The 19,784-nt window shown below is 38.6% G+C and overlaps 3 protein-coding genes across 3 annotated transcripts in view; 2 read left to right on the top strand and 1 right to left on the bottom strand.

Annotated features, from left to right (window-relative positions):
- The window catches only part of LOC119131704 (atrial natriuretic peptide receptor 2), a 47,771-nt gene extending 35,474 nt beyond the window's left edge, over positions 1-12,297 (top strand). Inside the window, exons 15-22 of the mRNA XM_037266356.1 lie at positions 71-239; positions 4,424-4,570; positions 6,606-6,729; positions 7,282-7,350; positions 7,429-7,603; positions 8,516-8,614; positions 10,852-10,943; positions 11,803-12,297. Coding sequence (XP_037122251.1) covers positions 71-239; positions 4,424-4,570; positions 6,606-6,729; positions 7,282-7,350; positions 7,429-7,603; positions 8,516-8,614; positions 10,852-10,943; positions 11,803-11,865 — 938 coding nt within the window. The 3' untranslated portion in view covers positions 11,866-12,297. The remainder of the gene's footprint in view (positions 1-70; positions 240-4,423; positions 4,571-6,605; positions 6,730-7,281; positions 7,351-7,428; positions 7,604-8,515; positions 8,615-10,851; positions 10,944-11,802) is intronic.
- LOC119131662 (lymphocyte antigen 75-like) overlaps positions 1-19,784 on the top strand; it is a 1,013,224-nt gene that overhangs the window by 928,869 nt on the left and 64,571 nt on the right. The window lies entirely within an intron of this gene.
- Positions 15,296-19,235, bottom strand: spag8 (sperm associated antigen 8). The gene is made up of 6 exons (XM_037266462.1): positions 19,067-19,235; positions 17,935-18,067; positions 17,761-17,806; positions 16,017-16,131; positions 15,797-15,859; positions 15,296-15,445 (listed from the first exon to the last, which is right to left on the bottom strand). Exons 1-6 carry the CDS (start codon positions 19,115-19,117, stop codon positions 15,341-15,343), a joined length of 513 nt encoding a protein of 170 aa, XP_037122357.1. The 5' UTR covers positions 19,118-19,235; the 3' UTR covers positions 15,296-15,340.

The following is a 19,784-nucleotide window of genomic DNA, read 5'->3' as shown; positions in this document are numbered from 1 at the left end:
AATAGATTTGTTTACATTTGACTCAACTACAGTTGTAGTACGTGCTAAAAACCTTTCCTCTCCACCTCAGAGATTGTGCAGAAGGTCAGAAACGGCCAGAAGCCATACTTTCGGCCAACAACTGATACCAGATGTCACTCCGAAGAGCTGACCATCCTGATGGAGGGCTGCTGGGCTGAGGACCCTGCGGAGAGACCAGACTTTGGTCACATTAAGATCTACATGGCCAAACTCAATAAGTAAGACAGGCATCCTGTAATTAACATGATTTTGATCTTAACTTTATCCTCAAAAACAACTCAGGTAATTGTAATACTTCTGTCTGCTCCCATAATTTGTATATCTGTTTTAAGGCCCACGCTCCATCTAAAAAGCAGTCATACGAATCATTTTGTTTAATGATCCAAGATGATATGGTTCTCCCGAGCAGGGAGATCTGCCAGATAGAGCTATCCTGACACGGCAGATGGTCTCTTTGTCAAAACTTTGTTTCACAAATGCATCTGGGGAACAGCTAATACAATGACTTTGAAAAAGGGCAAGCAGTTTCATTTACTTTTTTATTACAAATATTTTCTTAATATAATATATGTTACTTATATATTACAAATATACAAATATTTTATATATTAAATATTTATTACAAATATAAATATTAATTTTTAGAGTCAATATTGCTATCTGAGCAAGTGCTGTGCCATTTTGCAGGTACAAAACTTGCAGAGAAAAATAATTTAGTCTAAATGTTGGCTTCTCTTTCATTTCAAACATTTCAAGGGCCACTATTGTTTAGCAGCTTTTTTTTTTTAATTAGATTGCAGTCAGAGAGCAAGACCATATGTATTTAAACTGAAGCAGTCAAGCTATCGCCTGGGTCCTTGTTGCCAGTTCGTAGGCCTCAATCAGTAGCTGGCTATGCACTGACTGCGGCGAGAGGATTTGTTGGTGTGCTTTACAACACACAGCTGCTGCTGTTTTCTCAGAGTGCTGACACTGTGATCCAAACATTCTTTGTGGTTCATTATGCTTGACACTGACTTGGAACACTTTACCAGTAGTGTAATTTAATATAAATAGAATACGTCTATAAAAAAAAATTAATTGGTACGTGGAGTAGCAAAAGATGGAATCAGTTGTTTGTGTCATTGTTTAGTTGAGAGGGGCCAAGCATATTGCAAGTGGGCCAGTGACCCCCCCCCAGCTCTTCGAGTGTTGAAGCAGGAGCCTACCTACCTACCTACCTACCTACCTACCTACCTACCTACCTACCTACCTACCTACCTACCTACCTACCTACCTACCTACCTACCTACCTACCCAACCCAAACCAAACCACCCATCTCCCTCCCTCCCTCCCTCCCTCCCTCCCTCCATCCATCCATCCATCCAATTTCTGTACTGTTGTTTTCCAATTTGAAGAAATAGTACAAATGTGTTTAGTGTGCTTTGCCACTACTATGACCTCTCTTCTATTGGCTCTGGGAAGCTGACTGATGTATAGCTTTCCATTTGGAGTGGCTTGGCGTAAGAGAGCTCTGTGTGATTGATAACCTCTGAATCACTCAAGGAAGATCTTGACAGTGGCATGCACAGTCCTTCCTTATGTGCACAAAGCCCTTCATTACATGTCATGTCGGTTATTCTCAGTAAGTATGTCGTTGACGTGACGTAATGGATGTGCTGTGATATTTGGCTTGTTCATGAGCTTGGGCTTGAAGAGCCCAGTAAGAAGAGGGGTGTTTTGCACTAAATGGTTTGTTAGAGTTAGAACTCCGCCAAAAGCTGACCTCTCACTGTCTCTCTCAAGTCCAACCGTGTGGATACTACTTTCTCTATATTACACGTATGTTTAAACACTTTGTAAACAAGAACACACTCAGCCAGTCTCCACCAAATTGCAGTTTACTGCGCCTAATGTATTTTGATTGTTCTATCTGCATCTTGATCTAGAACTGCTTGAAAATGCACATTTATTACCATGACTGGGCCTGATGTTTTCCCGAAATGTTCCAAATCTCTTGTGAGCAAACAAGGGTTGATTTTTGTATCAAGGAGCTGTATTGTCCTATTGTAGGCAAAATTGAAAACTGATTTTATCCGTGCCTTTTTCAGTATTGTGTACGAGGGGGTATTATGTGAACTTCTCAGGGGAAAAAATGTCATACTTTTAAAAAATGACAAATGTAAAAACAACATTCTAAGACCAGCAGTCGCCTGCTTTATCTAGAGACCTGACACACAAATATCGGCTAATATCACGAAATAGTTGTCTGCTTAGATGTTAAAACAAAAGCAAAAAGAGGCGATTTAGTCAATTTTTAGAACCTGACACAAGCGTTCGCAGTCACGTGTACTGCTAAAACTGATCGTGTTGATATGCCTGAAGATTTTATTTGGCAAGATGTTGAACTGCAATTATTGTGAGTTGTTCCAAAATCCACCATTACTGTTTTTTTTTTGTTTTTTTTTAATGAGCATCAAGCACATGTCTAAACAGAGCCCTAAAATACGATACATTAAAAAAATTGTGGCCATAGCAGGCCTTTTTTTGTCTGGCTTTATAACAAGTTTTTGTAAATGCAGTAAAATGAATACTACAAGAATTAATGGACATTTTCTAGTCCTTGACGAATCTTTAAAACATATTTTATGTAAGTTTTAGTTATAATTAAGCAATTGACAAGTCTCTGTAATGATTCTGGCAAGGGGTTGTCTTCACTTTTCTACTGGCTCAGATAAAAGATGCAAAACAATATATATATAGCCTAAACCGTGTGATTGCACACAACGTGACGCTAGTCCTGAGTATGTTTCATGTCTCCGATTTGTTGTTCTTTAAACTTAAGACAACGCGTGGGTGTTTGTAGGATGTGTGACACACAAGAAACAGGGCAGCAAGCCAGCCACTGATACCACCAATGTGGTGCATATGACTCACAATCTTTTTCCGTTGGAGTAAATTCCTGGATATGTAATCTTTGTGTGTGCATAGTATGTGTGTGCTTGCCCGAGTGAGTGCGTTCATATCTATGCATGAGAAGTCGCATTACACAAAACATGTACTACATAATTGCAGAAATATGAGAGCTGCTCTAATCATGATGAGAACTTCATGTCGCATGATTTTGTGTTTGGGTCATACAAAAACATGTCACCACTATATAAATCACAAATAAACGTGACAAGAGAATCCAAAGTACATTGGTTTAAAGAAACCCCGCTTTTTGCCATTATGGTAAAGATGAAAGATCATAAAAGTAGTTCAGGGAACTTTTTTCCCCATCTCACTTCCAGTAAGAGTTGCACAATGCCTTTAAGGTGAGATACAGCATTTTGATTCTTGACATTGCAAAGGTCAAAAGTCCAGTCAGTACCGTAATTTTCGGACTATAAGTCACGTTTCTTTTCATAGTTTGGGTGGGGGGGCGACTTATACTCAGGAGCGACTTATATATGTTTTTTTCACAAATTTTTACTTGATCATTAACACATCACTTACTTACAAGTATAGTTGACCACTTTACATGTTATTTTTAGTATAGTTGATCACTTCACATGCTTTGATATCTTTATCTTGAATATATTCAAAACATGAAAAAAAGAGAGAAAAAATCAAATAAAGTAATTAACACTTTAAAGCGCCATATCCTCTGGACATGTCCTCTGTCACCAGGATGACGTAAAGGACGAGAAATTTGATCGATGGACTTAATGATTTGGAGTGACACAAATGGTTTGATAATATTGTTGTTTATGTGATAGTTATTTAAAATATAGTTTATATATCGTTGTATGGGCCTGTGGAATAATTTGAACTGCGGCGCGGCACACGGCATTGTTGACAAAGGACGATCGATAAAAGACGAGAAATTTGATCGATGGATTTAATGATTTGGAGTGACACAAATGGTTTGATAATATTGTTGTTTATGTGATAGTTATTTAAAATATAGTTTATATATCGTTGTATGGGCCTGTGGAATAATTTGAACTGCGGCGCGGCACACGGCATTGTTGACAAAGGACGATCGATGGATTTAATGAATTGGAGTGACACAGATGGTTTTATAAACGTGTTATTTATGTAATAGTTTTTTTTAAATAACTGAATGTTACGTCAGGCCCGTTCTCAGCTCCTCGTTTGTGTTTGTCACGTTAGCATACCGTATCGTTTAGCCTGTTGTTGCTCGTTCATGTCTGTTCTTGGTGTTGGATTTTGTCGAATAAATTGCCCCCCAAAATGCGACTTATACTCCGGAGCGATTTATATATGTTTTTTTTCACATTTTTGGGCATTTTATGGCTGGTGCGACTTATACTCCGGAGCGACTTATAGTCCGAAAATTATGGTATATGTCTTCTGTTTTCTTTGATGAACGGGCAGCAGTTGTCTGATTCTGCTCTCTGGGGGTGTTTTCCACAGGGAAGGCAGCACCGGTATTCTTAACAACCTGCTGTCCAGAATGGAGCAGTACGCTAACAATCTGGAGAATCTGGTGGAGGAGCGAACACAAGCCTATCTGGAGGAGAAAAGGAAAGCGGAAAATCTTCTCTATCAAATTTTACCACAGTAAGATGAACAACACTCACAAATCACTCATGTTCTTCCCCTGTATTTAAACTGTGGTACATTATGACAAATCCCAGTTCAGTGCTGGACATTTGCTGTCAGTTTATATTTTATACTGTACTTGTGGCAACACAAAAACACAAATCCACTACATCCTATAAATTATATTACCATACCGGTTTCACTTATATATTTAGTTTGATTACAAGTTTATTTTTCATATTCATATTTATCGATTAATCGACAAGAATCGATTATCAAACCAACCGACAACGATTTTAATAATGGAGTAATTGTGTTTTTATTTTAGAATTGTCAGCCTCTCAACAGTAATTTTTGTAGTTATTCATGTAAACAAACAATTGAATCAAAACAAGAAATTTACAAAGGTCTGCTTTTACTTTGGAAAACCATAACTGCACCATAAATTCAGTCTGGTGAGTAATAATCTCAAAATGATTATTTTGTTGTTATTATAACTAAGCAATACATGATAAATCGCAGTAAATGGAGAAATTTTGTAATACTTTTTCATGCATTATAAAGAGCACTGGTTAGCACATCCACTTCACAGTGCAGAGGTGGTCGGTTCGATTCTGGCTCCGGCCTTCCTGTGTGGAGTTTGCATGTTCTCCCCCTGCCTGCCTGGGTTTCCTCCGGGTACTCCGGTTTCCTCCCGCGTCCCAAAACATGCATGGTAAGCCGATTGAACACTACAAATTGTCCCTAAGTGTGAGTGTGAATGTGAGTGGTTGTTTGTCTCTGTGCGCCCTGTGATTGGCCCGCAACAAGTTCAGGGTGTACCCCGCCTGCCGTCCAAAGACTCTTGGGATAGGCTCCAGCACTCCCGTCACCCTCATGAGGATAAGTCGTACAGATAATGGATAGATGGAGAATTATTAGCCCAAAATTCATATACAATATCATTGCTACTTATCTGCAACAACCGGCATGCCCACTTGCCCGAAATGCACATCTTGGATATTTATCAAGCAAAATAAATGTTTGACGTGCTTGGGCCTATTTAATTAGAGCAACATCAGAGAGGGGCAAACTGAAAAAATGGGTCTTTGGCAGAGTAACTTGTGGCTGTAGAAATTCCTTTTGCACATTAAGCATACAACATTGATATTTTCACTTATTTTTTTATATAAAAGAAAAACAACACTCGTGAATTATTACACACACGTAGCACCTATCTGTTTCTCACAGTTGTTAATGATAAGCAAAATGTATTCTCTTATTTTCTTTGTTTTCATTCATCGAGTCACTCGTTGGTCTTCGTCATACAAATCAAAAGGAGCACCTGGTCATTTCAAAATACAGTGGACACTGTGCAATGAGCGATACTTTAATGGATTGTGATATTGATGTGTTTTGCCAAAATAAGAGCATTTGTTTGGCTTGCACTGCTCGGATGAATGTGTGAAAAATTAAAACTTAAATCAAGGTGTGTATCTATACAACACAAATGAGGTATGAACTCAAGCAAATCGTGTCAATTTTTCCAGTGCCACTCAAAATGTAGTCAATTTTGGTAAATCCCTTTAATGATTAAAGACCTGTTATCCTCCTCAATACCATTTTTAAACTTTCCTCCATGGTGCCATCCCACTGCAGATGAAAGGGAACAGAAAGGCCTGACAGGCGACCTACTAATGAAGTTGAAGTAAAGAGCAGATAGCGGGCTTAGGCGCCATCACTAGGAAATCTCCTCTTTCTGCAACGTTCTACCCAGTTTCCCATCTAGGTCATACAAAGGCACCCAGTCAGCAATAGATGAGCTTGAAAGAGAGGACAAATACTTTCTCAGTCATTTGTTTCACATTAGTGTCAGCTCTCGCAGTCTTTGCTTTTGTTTGATAGAAACATGAGAAGAATTAGCAAAGATAATTTTAATTAAACCTTGCAGCTATTGTGTCAAACAAAGATTTTTAGCTTACTCATGAAACAGCATCAAAAGAAACACCACCAGCATCTTATTTGCTGACATGTATATTTGAGTTTTGAACTTATGTGTCTATTGTGCTCGCAGTTCTGTAGCAGAGCAGCTAAAGCGAGGGGAGACGGTTCAGGCGGAAGCCTTCGACAGTGTCACCATTTACTTCAGCGACATCGTGGGCTTCACATCCATGTCTGCGGAGAGTACGCCTCTTCAGGTACTCACTTATCTTTGACGTCCTTAAACATGTGCCAAAGTAATTCAACTTCAAAAGGTTTTATCATTTCCCATGTACCAATTTCAACTTCTCTGTGAGATTTACACTTCCTAGAGTGAGTGTTTCCACACACTAACTGCAACTCGGAATAGTGTCAGCGTACACTGACGCAGAGTTGAGTCATATTCAACCGCAAGCACTATTCCCAATTCTGGAAAGAGGTTACTTTCCAGGTAAACACTGTCATGATGACCGACTTGAACCAATGACTCATAAAGTGATGTTTGAACAACCTTATGCCCTCATCCTAAGGGAATTGCCTTATTTACTGTGATATCAGTTGTGTGGTTGAATTTCTCTGATACACAAAGCGTTATGAGGCAACATAGAAAGCTGCAGTAGCTTAAATCTGAATGGCTGTCTATCCGTGTCCTGCAATTGGCATGGAGTCCTTGGATGTATCAAAAAGCCAAGCCAGCTGACACACAGGTAGACGGACAACACGTCAATCCGTTGTCGTCCATTTTCACAAGCTGCTCTGTTCCTCTCCAGGTGGTTACGTTGCTCAATGACCTGTACACTTGTTTTGACGCCATCATCGATAACTTTGATGTTTACAAAGTAAGTCCGCGTCTCAGTGCTGAGATTGAACAATAGCTCAATGTGGAAAATGAATGGCAAGTTCTATTTATCCCTGAGGTGGAGACCATTGGCGATGCCTATATGGTGGTGTCAGGGTTACCGGTGCGGAACGGGAAACTCCACGCCAGAGAGATCGCCGGGATGTCATTGGCATTGTTAGAACAAGTGAAAACATTCAAGATTCGACACAGACCCAATGACCAGCTGAGACTCAGAATAGGCATCCACACAGGTGAGAATAAATGGATGGATGGACATAGAACCGAATGTTTTGCCACAGACAATGAGTGGTGGGTACTTGGAATATCTTCACTGGCTGTTACCAGTTGTCAGGGTCTGCTGTTCCAAGTTCTCCACACGACAGCCACCAAATTATCTGAGGGATAGATTTCTTTTCCTTAAATGCTGATGAAAAGTCATCAGAGAAAGCTGAACCCCCCCCACACCCACACCTTTAAAATAGAGGGGTCTTCATAACCTTTTTACACCTCTTGCCTACAGCACACACAATCAGAGTGCTCATGCAATTCAGCAAATGCTTGCTATTCTATCGCTTTCTTAGTAGATCACATGCCACACGCCCTCCAACAGGGTAGGCAATTTGTTAGTGTAAACCCAGCATTTGGGAGCTTAGTAAATAAGGCCAAAGGTAGGACTGCTGGTTTATGCCATGCTGTGGTGCATGTTAGCAAACTAGTTATCAGAATCAAATGATATAATTATTAAGAATTATAGTAACATGCATCTGTAACATTTAGCCTGATGCACTTTACGGACGACATTAGCCACTGACCCGATTTATTTTCTGACTTAACCCTGACATGTTGCAATAAATCAGCGTGTTGACCTGTGCTCATGCTGCAATTGAGGAAGGTGGAAAGTTGCATTACCGCTTTCAGGTTCACTTCCACCTCTGTGAATAAAAAAACACAGTAAAAAAAATGTATTGCTTTCTATCTATCAATCGACCGACCGACCTACCTACCTACCTACCTACCTACCTACCTACCTACCTACCTACCTACCTACCTACCTACCTACCTTTTTTAACTATCTATGCATCCAGCTCCACAATTGCTAGCTACATAATTAATCGAATTTTTTACGTTCGACTATATTGTGTAATAATAGTAAATTTTTTTAGGTCCAGTCTGTGCTGGAGTGGTCGGTTTGAAAATGCCCAGATATTGTTTGTTTGGGGATACTGTCAACACGGCATCTCGAATGGAGTCGAATGGAGAGGGTGAGTGTCAGAGTCCTTCTTAATGTTTATTTTTCTCAGAACAGCTCAAGGGTCTTCACACGACTGGCTTTTCAACATGTCATACAAAAAACAGGCTACAGTGAAGGCCGGCTACTTATTTCTTTCTGCTTGCTGTCCCATTGCTGTGGAGTGCGAAACAATATTTGTCTTAAGCGACTAACTACTCAACTTGTTTTAGTGAGATTATTTTATTTATTATTATTATTCTGAAGAGATTATTATTGGTCAAGTTTTTCCATTTGGTATGTCAGTAATTTTTTAAAAGACCAAAGCTAAAATTCTGAGACAAATATTATAGACTTTCTTTTACTTCTGCCTCTCAGAACAAGTGAATTTATGACTTTGCGCAAAAGAGGTTGTATTCGAAAAAGAAAATGGCAAAAACTTGACACATTTTAAAGCCAAATGGCTCATCGGTAAATGAAAAATAATGAACACATGTCAAATTTAGTTTAAGCTTCTAGCCATACAATGACGTGGATGGGCTTTTTTGAAGATACTGTTGACATTGTTTACCGTAATTTTCGGACTATAAGTCGCGTTTTTTTTCATAGTTTGGGTGGGGGGGCGACTTATACTCAGGAGCGACTTATATACATATATATGTTTTTTTTCACTTTTTTGGGCATTTTATGGCTGGTGCGACTTATACTCCGGTGCGATTTATAGTCCGAAAATTACGGTATTTAGAAACAATCATGTTTTCATTTTATTAAACATCCATTTTGAGACACATTTTTAGATGGATTTTTTTTTACCAGAAACAAAAAAACAATGGCATATCACATTTCAGTATTTTTCTTTCTGAGAAAAAATTCACTATATATTAAAACTTGGATTATTTCAGAGTAGCTCTCTCAGAGTTTCTCTCCCCAGTTTGTAAAGCTGTCTCAATATAACCGCCATTACTGTCTTAATAGCTGGCAACACATTTAGTACACCTGATAATGAACATGTCCAATTTGTGTCCAATAATTTGTGAAAGCAATTATTTTGGTAGAACTCACCAGAGATGCAAAGGCTTTCACTGGAAACCGCTTTCACCCCTCCATTATGACATTACAAAGCTGGTAATGGTTAGACACTTTACTTGCCTTCTCTACCTTTGTTTATTCCAAGGTGTTGCCAATCTTTTTATACCTAAGGTCGTAGAGAACTTCGTGAAAAATTCTCTTCTATCCTCAGTAATTTCCGCGCCATATCGGTCGTAGATAAGCTAGAGCAGGGGTGTCAAACTCATTTTTTTCGCGGGCCGCATTGTAGTCATAGCTTCTTTCGGAGGGCCATTATGACTGTCAACCCAAATAAATGTATGAGCACCTCATATTATATACAGTAAAAGTTACAAAACAAACTGACAAATAACTCGTTTTCAAATCAGACGAGTAAAAACTGGTCAAATATTTAAAAAAAAAAAAAAGATATGATTAAAAGTGAAGACAATTTGCAATTCTAGTAATGACACACAAATTTGATGCACAATTTGTCTTCGCGGGCCACATAAAATGATGTGGCGGGCCGTATCTGGCCCCCGGGCCTTGAGTTTGACACCTGTGAGCTAGAGGGTCAGGTAATGTTCGTCAAGTACACAGTAGTATACATACGGATTTTTACAATTTGTGAGCTGGCCCGGTTCCTATCTTGTTGCGAATAGCAGACTGGAGGGCGTACTTGGACATCTGTCTGCAATGATTATTTTTTCAAATCTAAGAAGCTTTACAAAACTTGAGATGAAATCAAAATTTCCCTCGTCATTCTCTTTGTAATGTAAGCTGTGTAAGCTTTTTATACTGATGGTTCTATTCTTGACCTGCAATGACAGGAACTCATGTTCTCAAAGTGTGATGGTATATAACTGGAGCAAGTCATTGGACATATTGATTGACTGCTAAGTCGCTTCCTGTGTTCTGCCTCTGCTGGTAAATAATTGAGAGCACTCAAAATGTAGGGGCCCTTAGCTAGCAATAAACTGCAGCCTGAAGCTGCCATCAAGTTCTGCGTCTCAAATGTCTACAATGTGCAGCAGCTGCTAAGAATAATACAGAGAATAATAGTCAAGCATGATTGCTCAATCTTTTAAAAGCTTCTATTAAAGTCTTGAATAGAAAAAGCCAAATGGCAATTTGGATAGAAAAAGCCAAATGGCAATTTAATAATAAAGATTTGTTGTTATCTGAGTCATTTTGGAAAAATAAATGAGAATGTGTGTTTCACAGCTCTGAAGATCCACGTATCCTCAGCTACCAAAGAAGTGTTGGATGAGTTTGGCTACTTTGATCTGCAGTTACGAGGAGATGTTGAAATGAAAGTAAGCTGTTGACACCCTACTTATTAACACAAACTTCACCAGTTTCTTTGTTTTCAATGTTATCATTTTTTTATTGTCTGATAATTCTCTTGCAATTTGATAGTTTTTACCAGGGATACTTGATATATCTTTTCTCCCCGAACAATACCAGAACAAGAGCTCAATTCTTGAGTGGTCACAATACCGATACCAATTACTGATACCACTCATACTTTTGATCAGTAAAATTTTCCCCAACAAACAATGACAGATAATCTAAAAAAGACCTACATTTTCCAATACAGCAATTTCGCATGAAATCAAAGTCAATTATCCATTTTTCTCATTTCTTGGTATCGTTACCCATCCATGGTTATTACTTTAATCGGTCATTGCGAATGGGATTTTTTTTTCTACCCTTTCAATATACAGAACATGCACCGTCAGATGGGCTTTCTTTCCAAAAAGGATGCCCCCGACTAGCATTTGATGTCCCTTCATAAACAATCTGCAATGAAATATTATTTACATTAAAAAAAAATGCATCCGTCTGGTGTATTGCTGAGCAGGACATTCTGTATGACTCTTACACCTGTAAAAATGAGCATGTTCATTTTTTTCCTTTGTCGAATTTTTAGTGTCAACGTGAGCAGATGCTTATCATCTTTTCACTTCATAATCTAATCATTTATGTTGTACAATGTGACAAAGTGAAGAAAGAAAACCTTTTCAGACAGCTCTTAGCATTTGAGAAAATGATTTAGGGGTGGAATGTGATCTCCGTGATCACCTTGAAAATAGGAAAGCAAATTGAGGATATAATGTTACCCTAACACACCCTTTGTTCCTCTTGATGAACTTATTGATTTGTGTGTTTCAGGGCAAAGGTAAAATGAGAACCTATTGGCTACTCGGGGAGAAGTCTGATGTGTATGTTATCTGAGAGGCGAAGACGACGTCAGACGACCCGATGGTCGAGCCACTGCTTTATTTGTTCTAGAATAAGTCTTGTGTGGGATTTCCATGCAGAGGAACATAAACCATACACCAAAAAAGTAGAGGAAATTCCAGGTATTTTTATGACCTGAATGCTGCAACTACAAAACAAAGTGTTTTTTGTATGAAGAAATGTTCTTTCCTCAGAGTGAGTACTTTTCACAGAAAATATCTTATTTTTTGTGCTTTCTATAATCAGATTTGTATAATGTGTTTTGAAGTCAATGATGTATTATTTCTTTAGAACAACCTTTGAAGTCAGTGTTTATGTACACTGCTGGCAGGCTTTAATAGTGCTAAAAAGGACAATGCAAGATTTGTATATATATATACCCAAGACACTGTAAAATATTTTGTTCAATAAACTCTTTAAAATGTCCTTCTTTCAGTCTTTATTTTAGAAATAGTGTCACGTCTCGTCCCCAGCCGTTCCACTTTGTGTCTGTTGTCATGGTTTCTGTCTGTGTGCTCGCCCCTTCCCTCTTGTGTGCCCATGATTAGTTTGATTATTCTTACCTGTCGTGTATATACCGTTTTTTGCCATGTATAATGCGCCCCCATGTATAATACGCACCCTAAAAATGGCATGTTGATGCTGGAAAAAAGCCTGTACCCATGTATAAAACGCACCCAAATTTTGACTCCTACTTAAGTCCGTAAACGTAAAATTATTTCAGAAAAAAGATCATCTTTGGGAACAACCGGATGTTATTCTGCCGGTCAGTATCACTGCGCATGCGCTAGCAAACTCAATAGCGAAGAAATGTTTCGGATTTGTGTAGGGTACATTGTGACAGCAAACGAGCAGGTGATCGAGCAAGCGTCTGATACGAGAGCATTGTGTTCGTATGGAGCGTGTTTGAAGTGAACAGCAGAGAAGAAAGCGCATCTGTAATGGCGGCCTCCGTATGATATCCGGATAAAAAAATAAAAATAAATTGTACCCATGTATAATGCGCACCCCAGATTTTAGGACAATAAATTAGTTACATTTTGCGCATTATACATGGAAAAAAACGGTAAGTCCTGTCTGCCCCTCACGTCCCTTCGGATCATTGTTGTTGGCTTAATGTCTTCACGTCCTTTGTTTCGCGTCCCTGTCGGTTTGTTGTTTTGTTAAGTCACGTCAGTTTGCCGAGTCTGTTAGTTTGTGTTCTCCAATAAACCCTGGTCCAAGCTGCATTTGGTCGCCCTGCTCCATCTGATCCGTGACAAATAGTATATTATGATACAGTATCATGACATTTTAAGATCCTGTCGTGTATAATTGCTGCTTGTACTAATCCAATTCTGTTTAGTTCTTCCCAGAAAATTACCCGCCTTGTCAGTTTATATTTCTTATTACATTACATTTTGTCAAGATCTGAAATCCAACCAATGTTCCATTAAAAAAAAAAATCTATTAGCTTCAGCCTGATTCAGTGTTTTTAGCTGTGGACAAATGAGAGGAAGTGAGGCGAAGATGTGAATTGGCAGTGAGCATCTGTGTAGTCGTGACATCACTGCTCATTAGATGCTCATTATCAACTGTGGCACTTGGACTCTGGATATGTGTGTGTGTGCATGTGTCTCTGCTGGAGACCATCTTCCCCGACTGCGTGGCTGTAATTACCGCCCACTTCCTCCTGGTAACCGATGCCTGTTAGAAGCAGAGCATGAGAGAAGATCACTGAAGTTCTCTGCTGATCCATGCATTTGCCTGTTTACTTCACCCAAGTGGCCTGATTGTCCATCATCTTGATATTTGCAACCCTTTCCCTTGACAGAAAACCTGATGAACAGTCCGTCCACATGGCATTTTTGGTTCACCTATAATAATCAGACGTGTCTCTTTATTGACAAGAATATCATTACGTGACTTTTGGATTCCTTTGGGTTTCCTTAGTGTGTGTTTTCGTGCGTGGGTTTCGGTTTATGGTACTTATTATTAAACCACCTGTCATAATGATGAGAAACCATACAGAATTGTTTCAGCGAAGATGCAAGGAAATTAAAATTGACCTTGTAGTATAGACAAGATTTAGCTGGCTAACTGAGCGGGTTAAAGGTAGCAAAATTGTGATGCTGGAATGGTGGGTTATTTTAATCATAATTGATCTTTTTAGAAAATTGTGCATTCAGATGAAGCTGTTTCAGTTTTTATTCTTATTATATCTCCCGCAAAATGACATGACACATAAGAGACATAAATAAAGATGCGCCCCTCCCCACTGCCCAAAATTGATGTGTTACATGACATCTAAAAGGACAAGTGCAAATCTTCTCCAAGGCTTTCTGGTATCATGTAATGTTCTGACAGAAAATTTGCATACATATAAACTAAGATTACTTGTTGCCATAGCTACCACCCACTAATCCTTCCTGAATGCTCAGGAAGGATCAACATCTCCAGGCATTGTCCTGTGATTGACACATATTATGAGATGCACTAGTAAAGCCCTGTTTGATTTCCCAGTGACATTGCTGCTTATCACAATCTCCATATACTGAAATTGCAGGTCGTTCAAGTGCTTGTATATGGATCATTTTATATTGTTCTTGCTCAAGTGAGTGCAGCATTTTATTTCCAGGTCTTAAATTAGTGCAATGATTAGTTTAACATTGAGTGAAACTCTCAATTCAGGGTGTCATTGCCTAATAAAAAAATCGGATACAATTTTAGTTTACATTGAAGTTTATAACATAACTTCCCTCATAACAACTAAACAGCAATTAGGCAATATCACATAAGAGGTATTAATGTTGTACTCACCAATCTTTTTTAAATGATTCTATTTCTGGTTAAGTCGTTGTTATTGTAAAAACTGATGTTTTTAAATGCCACACAAAAGAGAATCGGTCTGCTTTAATGAAGGACTAGAAAAATCTGATAAATATTGTTAAGGCTGAAATCTGAGGATTTGAACCATTATAAGTTAAACCATGGCTCTAACTGATTAATTGATCATTAAAATGTTGATAAATTGTTGTCGATTAATCGGTTAATTTTGAGAGCTCTACTCCAGACTTCTCGCAGCCCTTATCTTCAAACATTAATGTACAGTGGAACCTCAATTTAACGGACACCTTTTTCCATCAAAAGAAAAGCACGTGCATAGGTGGTGGCCATGTTTGCAAGCGACTGTCGCATCAAATGTAAAAAAAAAAAAGGTGGAAATTAGCTTAGCATTGTGCAAACATGCAGCTCAAAAGCAGTGTGTCATATCTACATATTCACATCAATGACCGTTTTTTTTTTTTACTCAGGTACAAGTCATGTACACCCTTCTCAAACATGCTGTTTTTGGGACACAACCAATTTGTGTCTGTGTCATTAACTGCAATTTGGAGAAATCAGTAATCATAGGTAGTTGGTAGAAATGTCAGCAGCAGAAGCATACAAGGACAAACTCACTTTATTCAAAAAGCATTCATTTAGACAATTATTCAATGAGGGAATCAACGTTTTTCCGCGGATCACCCAAGGGAGTGGAAAACTGGGCCGACTTTCTAAAAGGTGTGTTTGGGCACTCCACTGGACTTACACCCTGTAACAGAAAACAAAAGTTTTAATGTTGAAAAGCATCCAGAACCTGACATGTTGTGGGTTCTGTTCAGAATTGATAGAAACTGTAGAATCTGCAAAAAGGGAATAATTGAGAGGAAAAATCTTCCATCAGCGTCATCCTTTTTTTTGACCTTGGTGCACAAACAAAATGGATCCACTGCGGTTAATACTGCTCACGAATTGGATGGTACCATCCGTGCTGTGTGTAAGGGGAACGAATGAGTACATTTCTTTACAAAAAAAAAAATCAAAAGACGAAATGTTTTCAATAAAATCAACCAAAACTAAAAAAAAAGAGTATTATTATTTTCCAGGAACAATTGGGACCCACCTGTATCCGCTGGTAATTTTCACTCCAATAACTGATGGCCTGCTCAGTTGTATAATCATGAATCTGGAAATAGGTGCAACAAAAAACAATTTTGTGTATTTTATATCAAATGATGGTCAAAAATACAATTGACATACGTATGACCTGGGTGAATTTACTTGACTACCACGAAAACACTAACAAAACACGTAAATCTCTAATTGCAGGCAGGGATACATACACGGTTATTTTTAGTAGTTTGGGGTACAAATCCCTCAACTCGAAAATCTCTCTGAGTTACACTGGCAAAGTCAGCTTGGGGAAGCGGTGGGTTTCGTTCTGCATGAATCTTGTCCCTGCAAAAACATCATCAAACAATTATTACGTAACCAAATAAATACAAGCATGTACAGTATGATTATATTTAGTATTGCTGATGTTTCTGTTTGTGACACAAGGCTAAGCAACGCTCGCAATACAAACCCTAAATTCCAATGTAATGTGTAAAATGTAAATAAATATGACATGGACTGACATGACTGGCTAAGTTGGCTCTGGTCTGATGAGTCAGACATTAGGGTTTTCATTTGGCAAAGGTTCATTGAGTGGGTTAAAAGGAAAGGTAACGAACAGAATAGTGACTTCAGTACCCCTGTCCCAGCTTTTTGGGGTTTATCAGTTTGAACATTAAATATCTTGATTGAGTTGAATATATGTTGAAAAAGATTTGTAAATCCTTGTACCGTATTGTCCGCACTATAAGGTGCACCGGATTATAAGGCGCACCTTCAATAAATGGCCCATTTTAAAACTTTGTCCATATATAAGGCGCACCGGATTATAAGGCGCACTTTCAGTGAATGGCCCATTTTAAAACTTTGTCCATATATAAGATATATACATTTGGCCTGCCGGACGGACTTTGGTCATGCCTGCTGTAGTGGCTCAATATTGGTCCATATATAAGGCGCACCTGATTATAAGGCGCACTGTTGGCTTTTGAGAAAATTGGAGGTGTTTAGGTGCGCCTTATAGTGCGGAAAATACAGTAATCTGATTTTATTTGATTTTAGTGTCCTAACTTTAGTAACAGTTTAATTCACAGATGCACGCTGTGCATCTTTTATTGATCCTGGTGGATGAGTTCATTAGGTGCCTGAAGATGTCAAAATGACCTCTGCAAAAAAGTTGAATTTCAAACAGCCCATTTCCTGCCGTCATATTAAAAGAGCTGTGCCTTCCGGAGTAAAATAATAATCAAAACAACACACTTCCCCCATCCTAGAAAACATATCTGAAGATCTATCTGCTATTGATAGAACAAAGATAAATTAATTGCTTTACCACGATTAATTCCCTGATCAACACTCTTGAGAACCTGTTTGGGCATTTTGAAAACTAAGTCTGCCTTATGAGGGTTATGGTCGTATACCTTTAACGTCAGTCCTAAATGAGATACAGACAGAAACTAGCCATGGATTTACAATTTCAATGGGTAAGAGAGCAAATGAAAGTTAGGAAATAAGGAAAGTAAGGAAATAAAAGCTATGACAAAATATATCCATCCATCCATTTCCTGAACCGCTTAGTCCCCACGGGGGTCGCGGGTGTGCTGGAGCCTATCCCAGCCGTCATCGGGCAGTAGGCGGGGGACACCCTGAACCGGTCGCCAGCCAATCGCAGGGCACACAGAGACAAACAACCATTTGCACTCGCACTCACACCTAGGGACAATTTGGAGTCTTCAATCGGCCTACCAAGCAAACCCACGCGGGCCCAGGGAGAACATGCAAACTCCACACAGGGAGGGCCGGAGGTGGGTGACAATATATATATATATATATATATATATAGTCATTGTAAGAGGTGCAACATAATTGAAGATGTAATATTAATTCCTACCTTGCTATCTGGGCAATTCTTCTTTTTATATATAGTCATTGTAAGAGGTGCAACATAATTGAAGATGTAATATTAATTCCTACCTTGCTATCTGGGCAATTCTTCTTTCTAAAAGCTCCGACCTTATGCCTGAATCAGATGAACAATCAAAGTGAGTGGTAGGGGCAATGATTGCAGAAAACACTTCAACCATGTGACATGTGAAGTAGGACAGTCCCTTGGAGTCTGTGGCCTGCCAATAAAAGAACGGCACATACCCTGCAGCCTCACCCGTGGACGCTTCGGAGGGGCAAATGCTGCTTGGAGGGTGGTAACATGCTCCATCTTCGCTCCTGTGTTTGTGGTGATTAGTCCCTTGTGTCCATTTCGCAGGATTTGCTCCCTTGTTTGCTTGGAGTTGAATGGATACGACATATGAATATGGGTGACACAATATTTAAACAGTACTATATGGCAGAAGTATTCCACTATAACATTAGTGACTTGTGTGTTTCTATTGATTATCATGGAAAATGAATTCAAAAGTTCTAAATATGAATGTGTACATTGTGTGACCAAATAGTGCAGAGAATGGGGTTTGCATCACAGTTTTGCACACACCCTGCACACCTTGCAGGTGATTTTTCCCCCGATAAATCCGCATTTACAACGTTACACTTTAATTGACCAACCTTCATTCATGCAAAAGTTCATATAAATCTCATTTTTGCTCAACTAAGGTTCATAAAAATTATTTTTTTTTATCACAGAATGAAAGTTTTAATTTATTTACATTACTCATTAATTTACACATATTGCAAGGTCACTGGTTTCTGTAATATAATAGTGAAAATATTAAGTGCCAAACAGTGTGTTGTGTGTTGTCATCGAGTGTACGTAACACAAGGAATTATCCAATATTATGTCCTTGGTTTGCAGCATGTTTTTTTGTGTGTGTTTTTTTTTAACAATAATGTATGTTTGTTCATCCATCTCTACCAGCGACGTCTGGTGGTCGTCAGAACATTATGGTATGATAGCCTGTTAGCCTCATTTTTATTTTTACCTTTTTGTTTGGTGTTGTGTGAGATTTATTACCAAAATAATAAGTGTGCTTTTCCTCAACAAGGGTTGGTCAACACTACAAACTGGCCAAACCCCCACTAATGTTTTTCTTTTCTTTTCTTTTTTTTCCTATGTTGACTGGATCCAAGTACGTTTGTAAAGTTATAGCGGTTGTAAATTGTCAAATTGTAATTGTAAGTGTTCTCAAACCAACGTTTTATGCAATTCTTCTTTCATGTGTTATTTCCCCAATAAACGTGATCATTTTCTCAGTTCATTATTTCCGCCGTTGTTGACATGAAGCGCATACGACGTATACTGGGCATATGTCCTATATAAACTCACCTCTTCCGGGCCTTCTTTATTTTGACTTACAGCAACTGTGTCGTCCGCCATTTCTGCAAATTTAGAACACAATATCGTACAAACCAAGACTTAGATGAGTGAAATAGCCTTGTACAACTTATAAACAAAGCGAGGCACTACATGTCTGAACGGCGTCCCTACAACGGAAGTGTCTCCATGGTAACGGTAAACACAAAATGTATGACGTAGGCAAACGTGACGTGATTTTAATTCTCCAGATGTCTATTTTCTAAACCCAGTGAAGGCTATTTCTTTGCACGTCTGTGTTTGCTGGGACATTTTTCATCTCTGCATCTTTGCATTTGCTTCTAAATAAATAAATAATCAAATACTACTCAAAGTTACATGATTATTGTTTTGTCTTGCTTTATTATATCCATAATTGCTTTTGCATTTGACCCTGCACTCTAAGTGTACCCAATATTGTACCGATTAAGAGTATGCAACTGTTGTGACCATGACACCCACAATCAAAAATGAAAAAAAAAAAAAACCTTCCTTCTCTGTGGAGAATGAAGGGTGAATTATCTTCCTCACATTCCTTCATGTGTCTTCAGAGGAAAATCACAAGGCTTTAGCAAACAGCTTTGTCCCCTGAGGGGCAATTAAGAGAAACACAAAATCGTACTCCTGTCATTTGACCACCCCTTAGACATTTAATTACATCCAATCATTGATCCTTCCAATCTTTATTGTA

The sequence above is a fragment of the Syngnathus acus genome, chromosome 12 (genome assembly GCF_901709675.1).
Source record: "Syngnathus acus chromosome 12, fSynAcu1.2, whole genome shotgun sequence".
Lineage (NCBI taxonomy): Eukaryota > Metazoa > Chordata > Actinopteri > Syngnathiformes > Syngnathidae > Syngnathus > Syngnathus acus.
The sequence above is the reverse complement of the archived record's forward strand: the minus strand, read 5'-3'. Positions and strand labels throughout refer to the sequence as shown.

Excerpts from the sequence above, each read along its gene's own strand:
- spag8 (XM_037266462.1), bottom strand. The coding sequence starts at position 19,117 with ATGGCGGACGACACAGTTGCTGTAAGTCAAAATAAAGAAGGCCCGGAA. Across the intron at positions 18,068-19,066 it reads ATAAAGAAGGCCCGGAAGAG|CAAACAAGGGAGCAAATCCT; the intron begins GTGAGTTTATAT and ends TTCAACTCCAAG. Across the intron at positions 17,807-17,934 it reads TCCACGGGTGAGGCTGCAGG|GCATAAGGTCGGAGCTTTTA; the intron begins GTATGTGCCGTT and ends CATCTGATTCAG.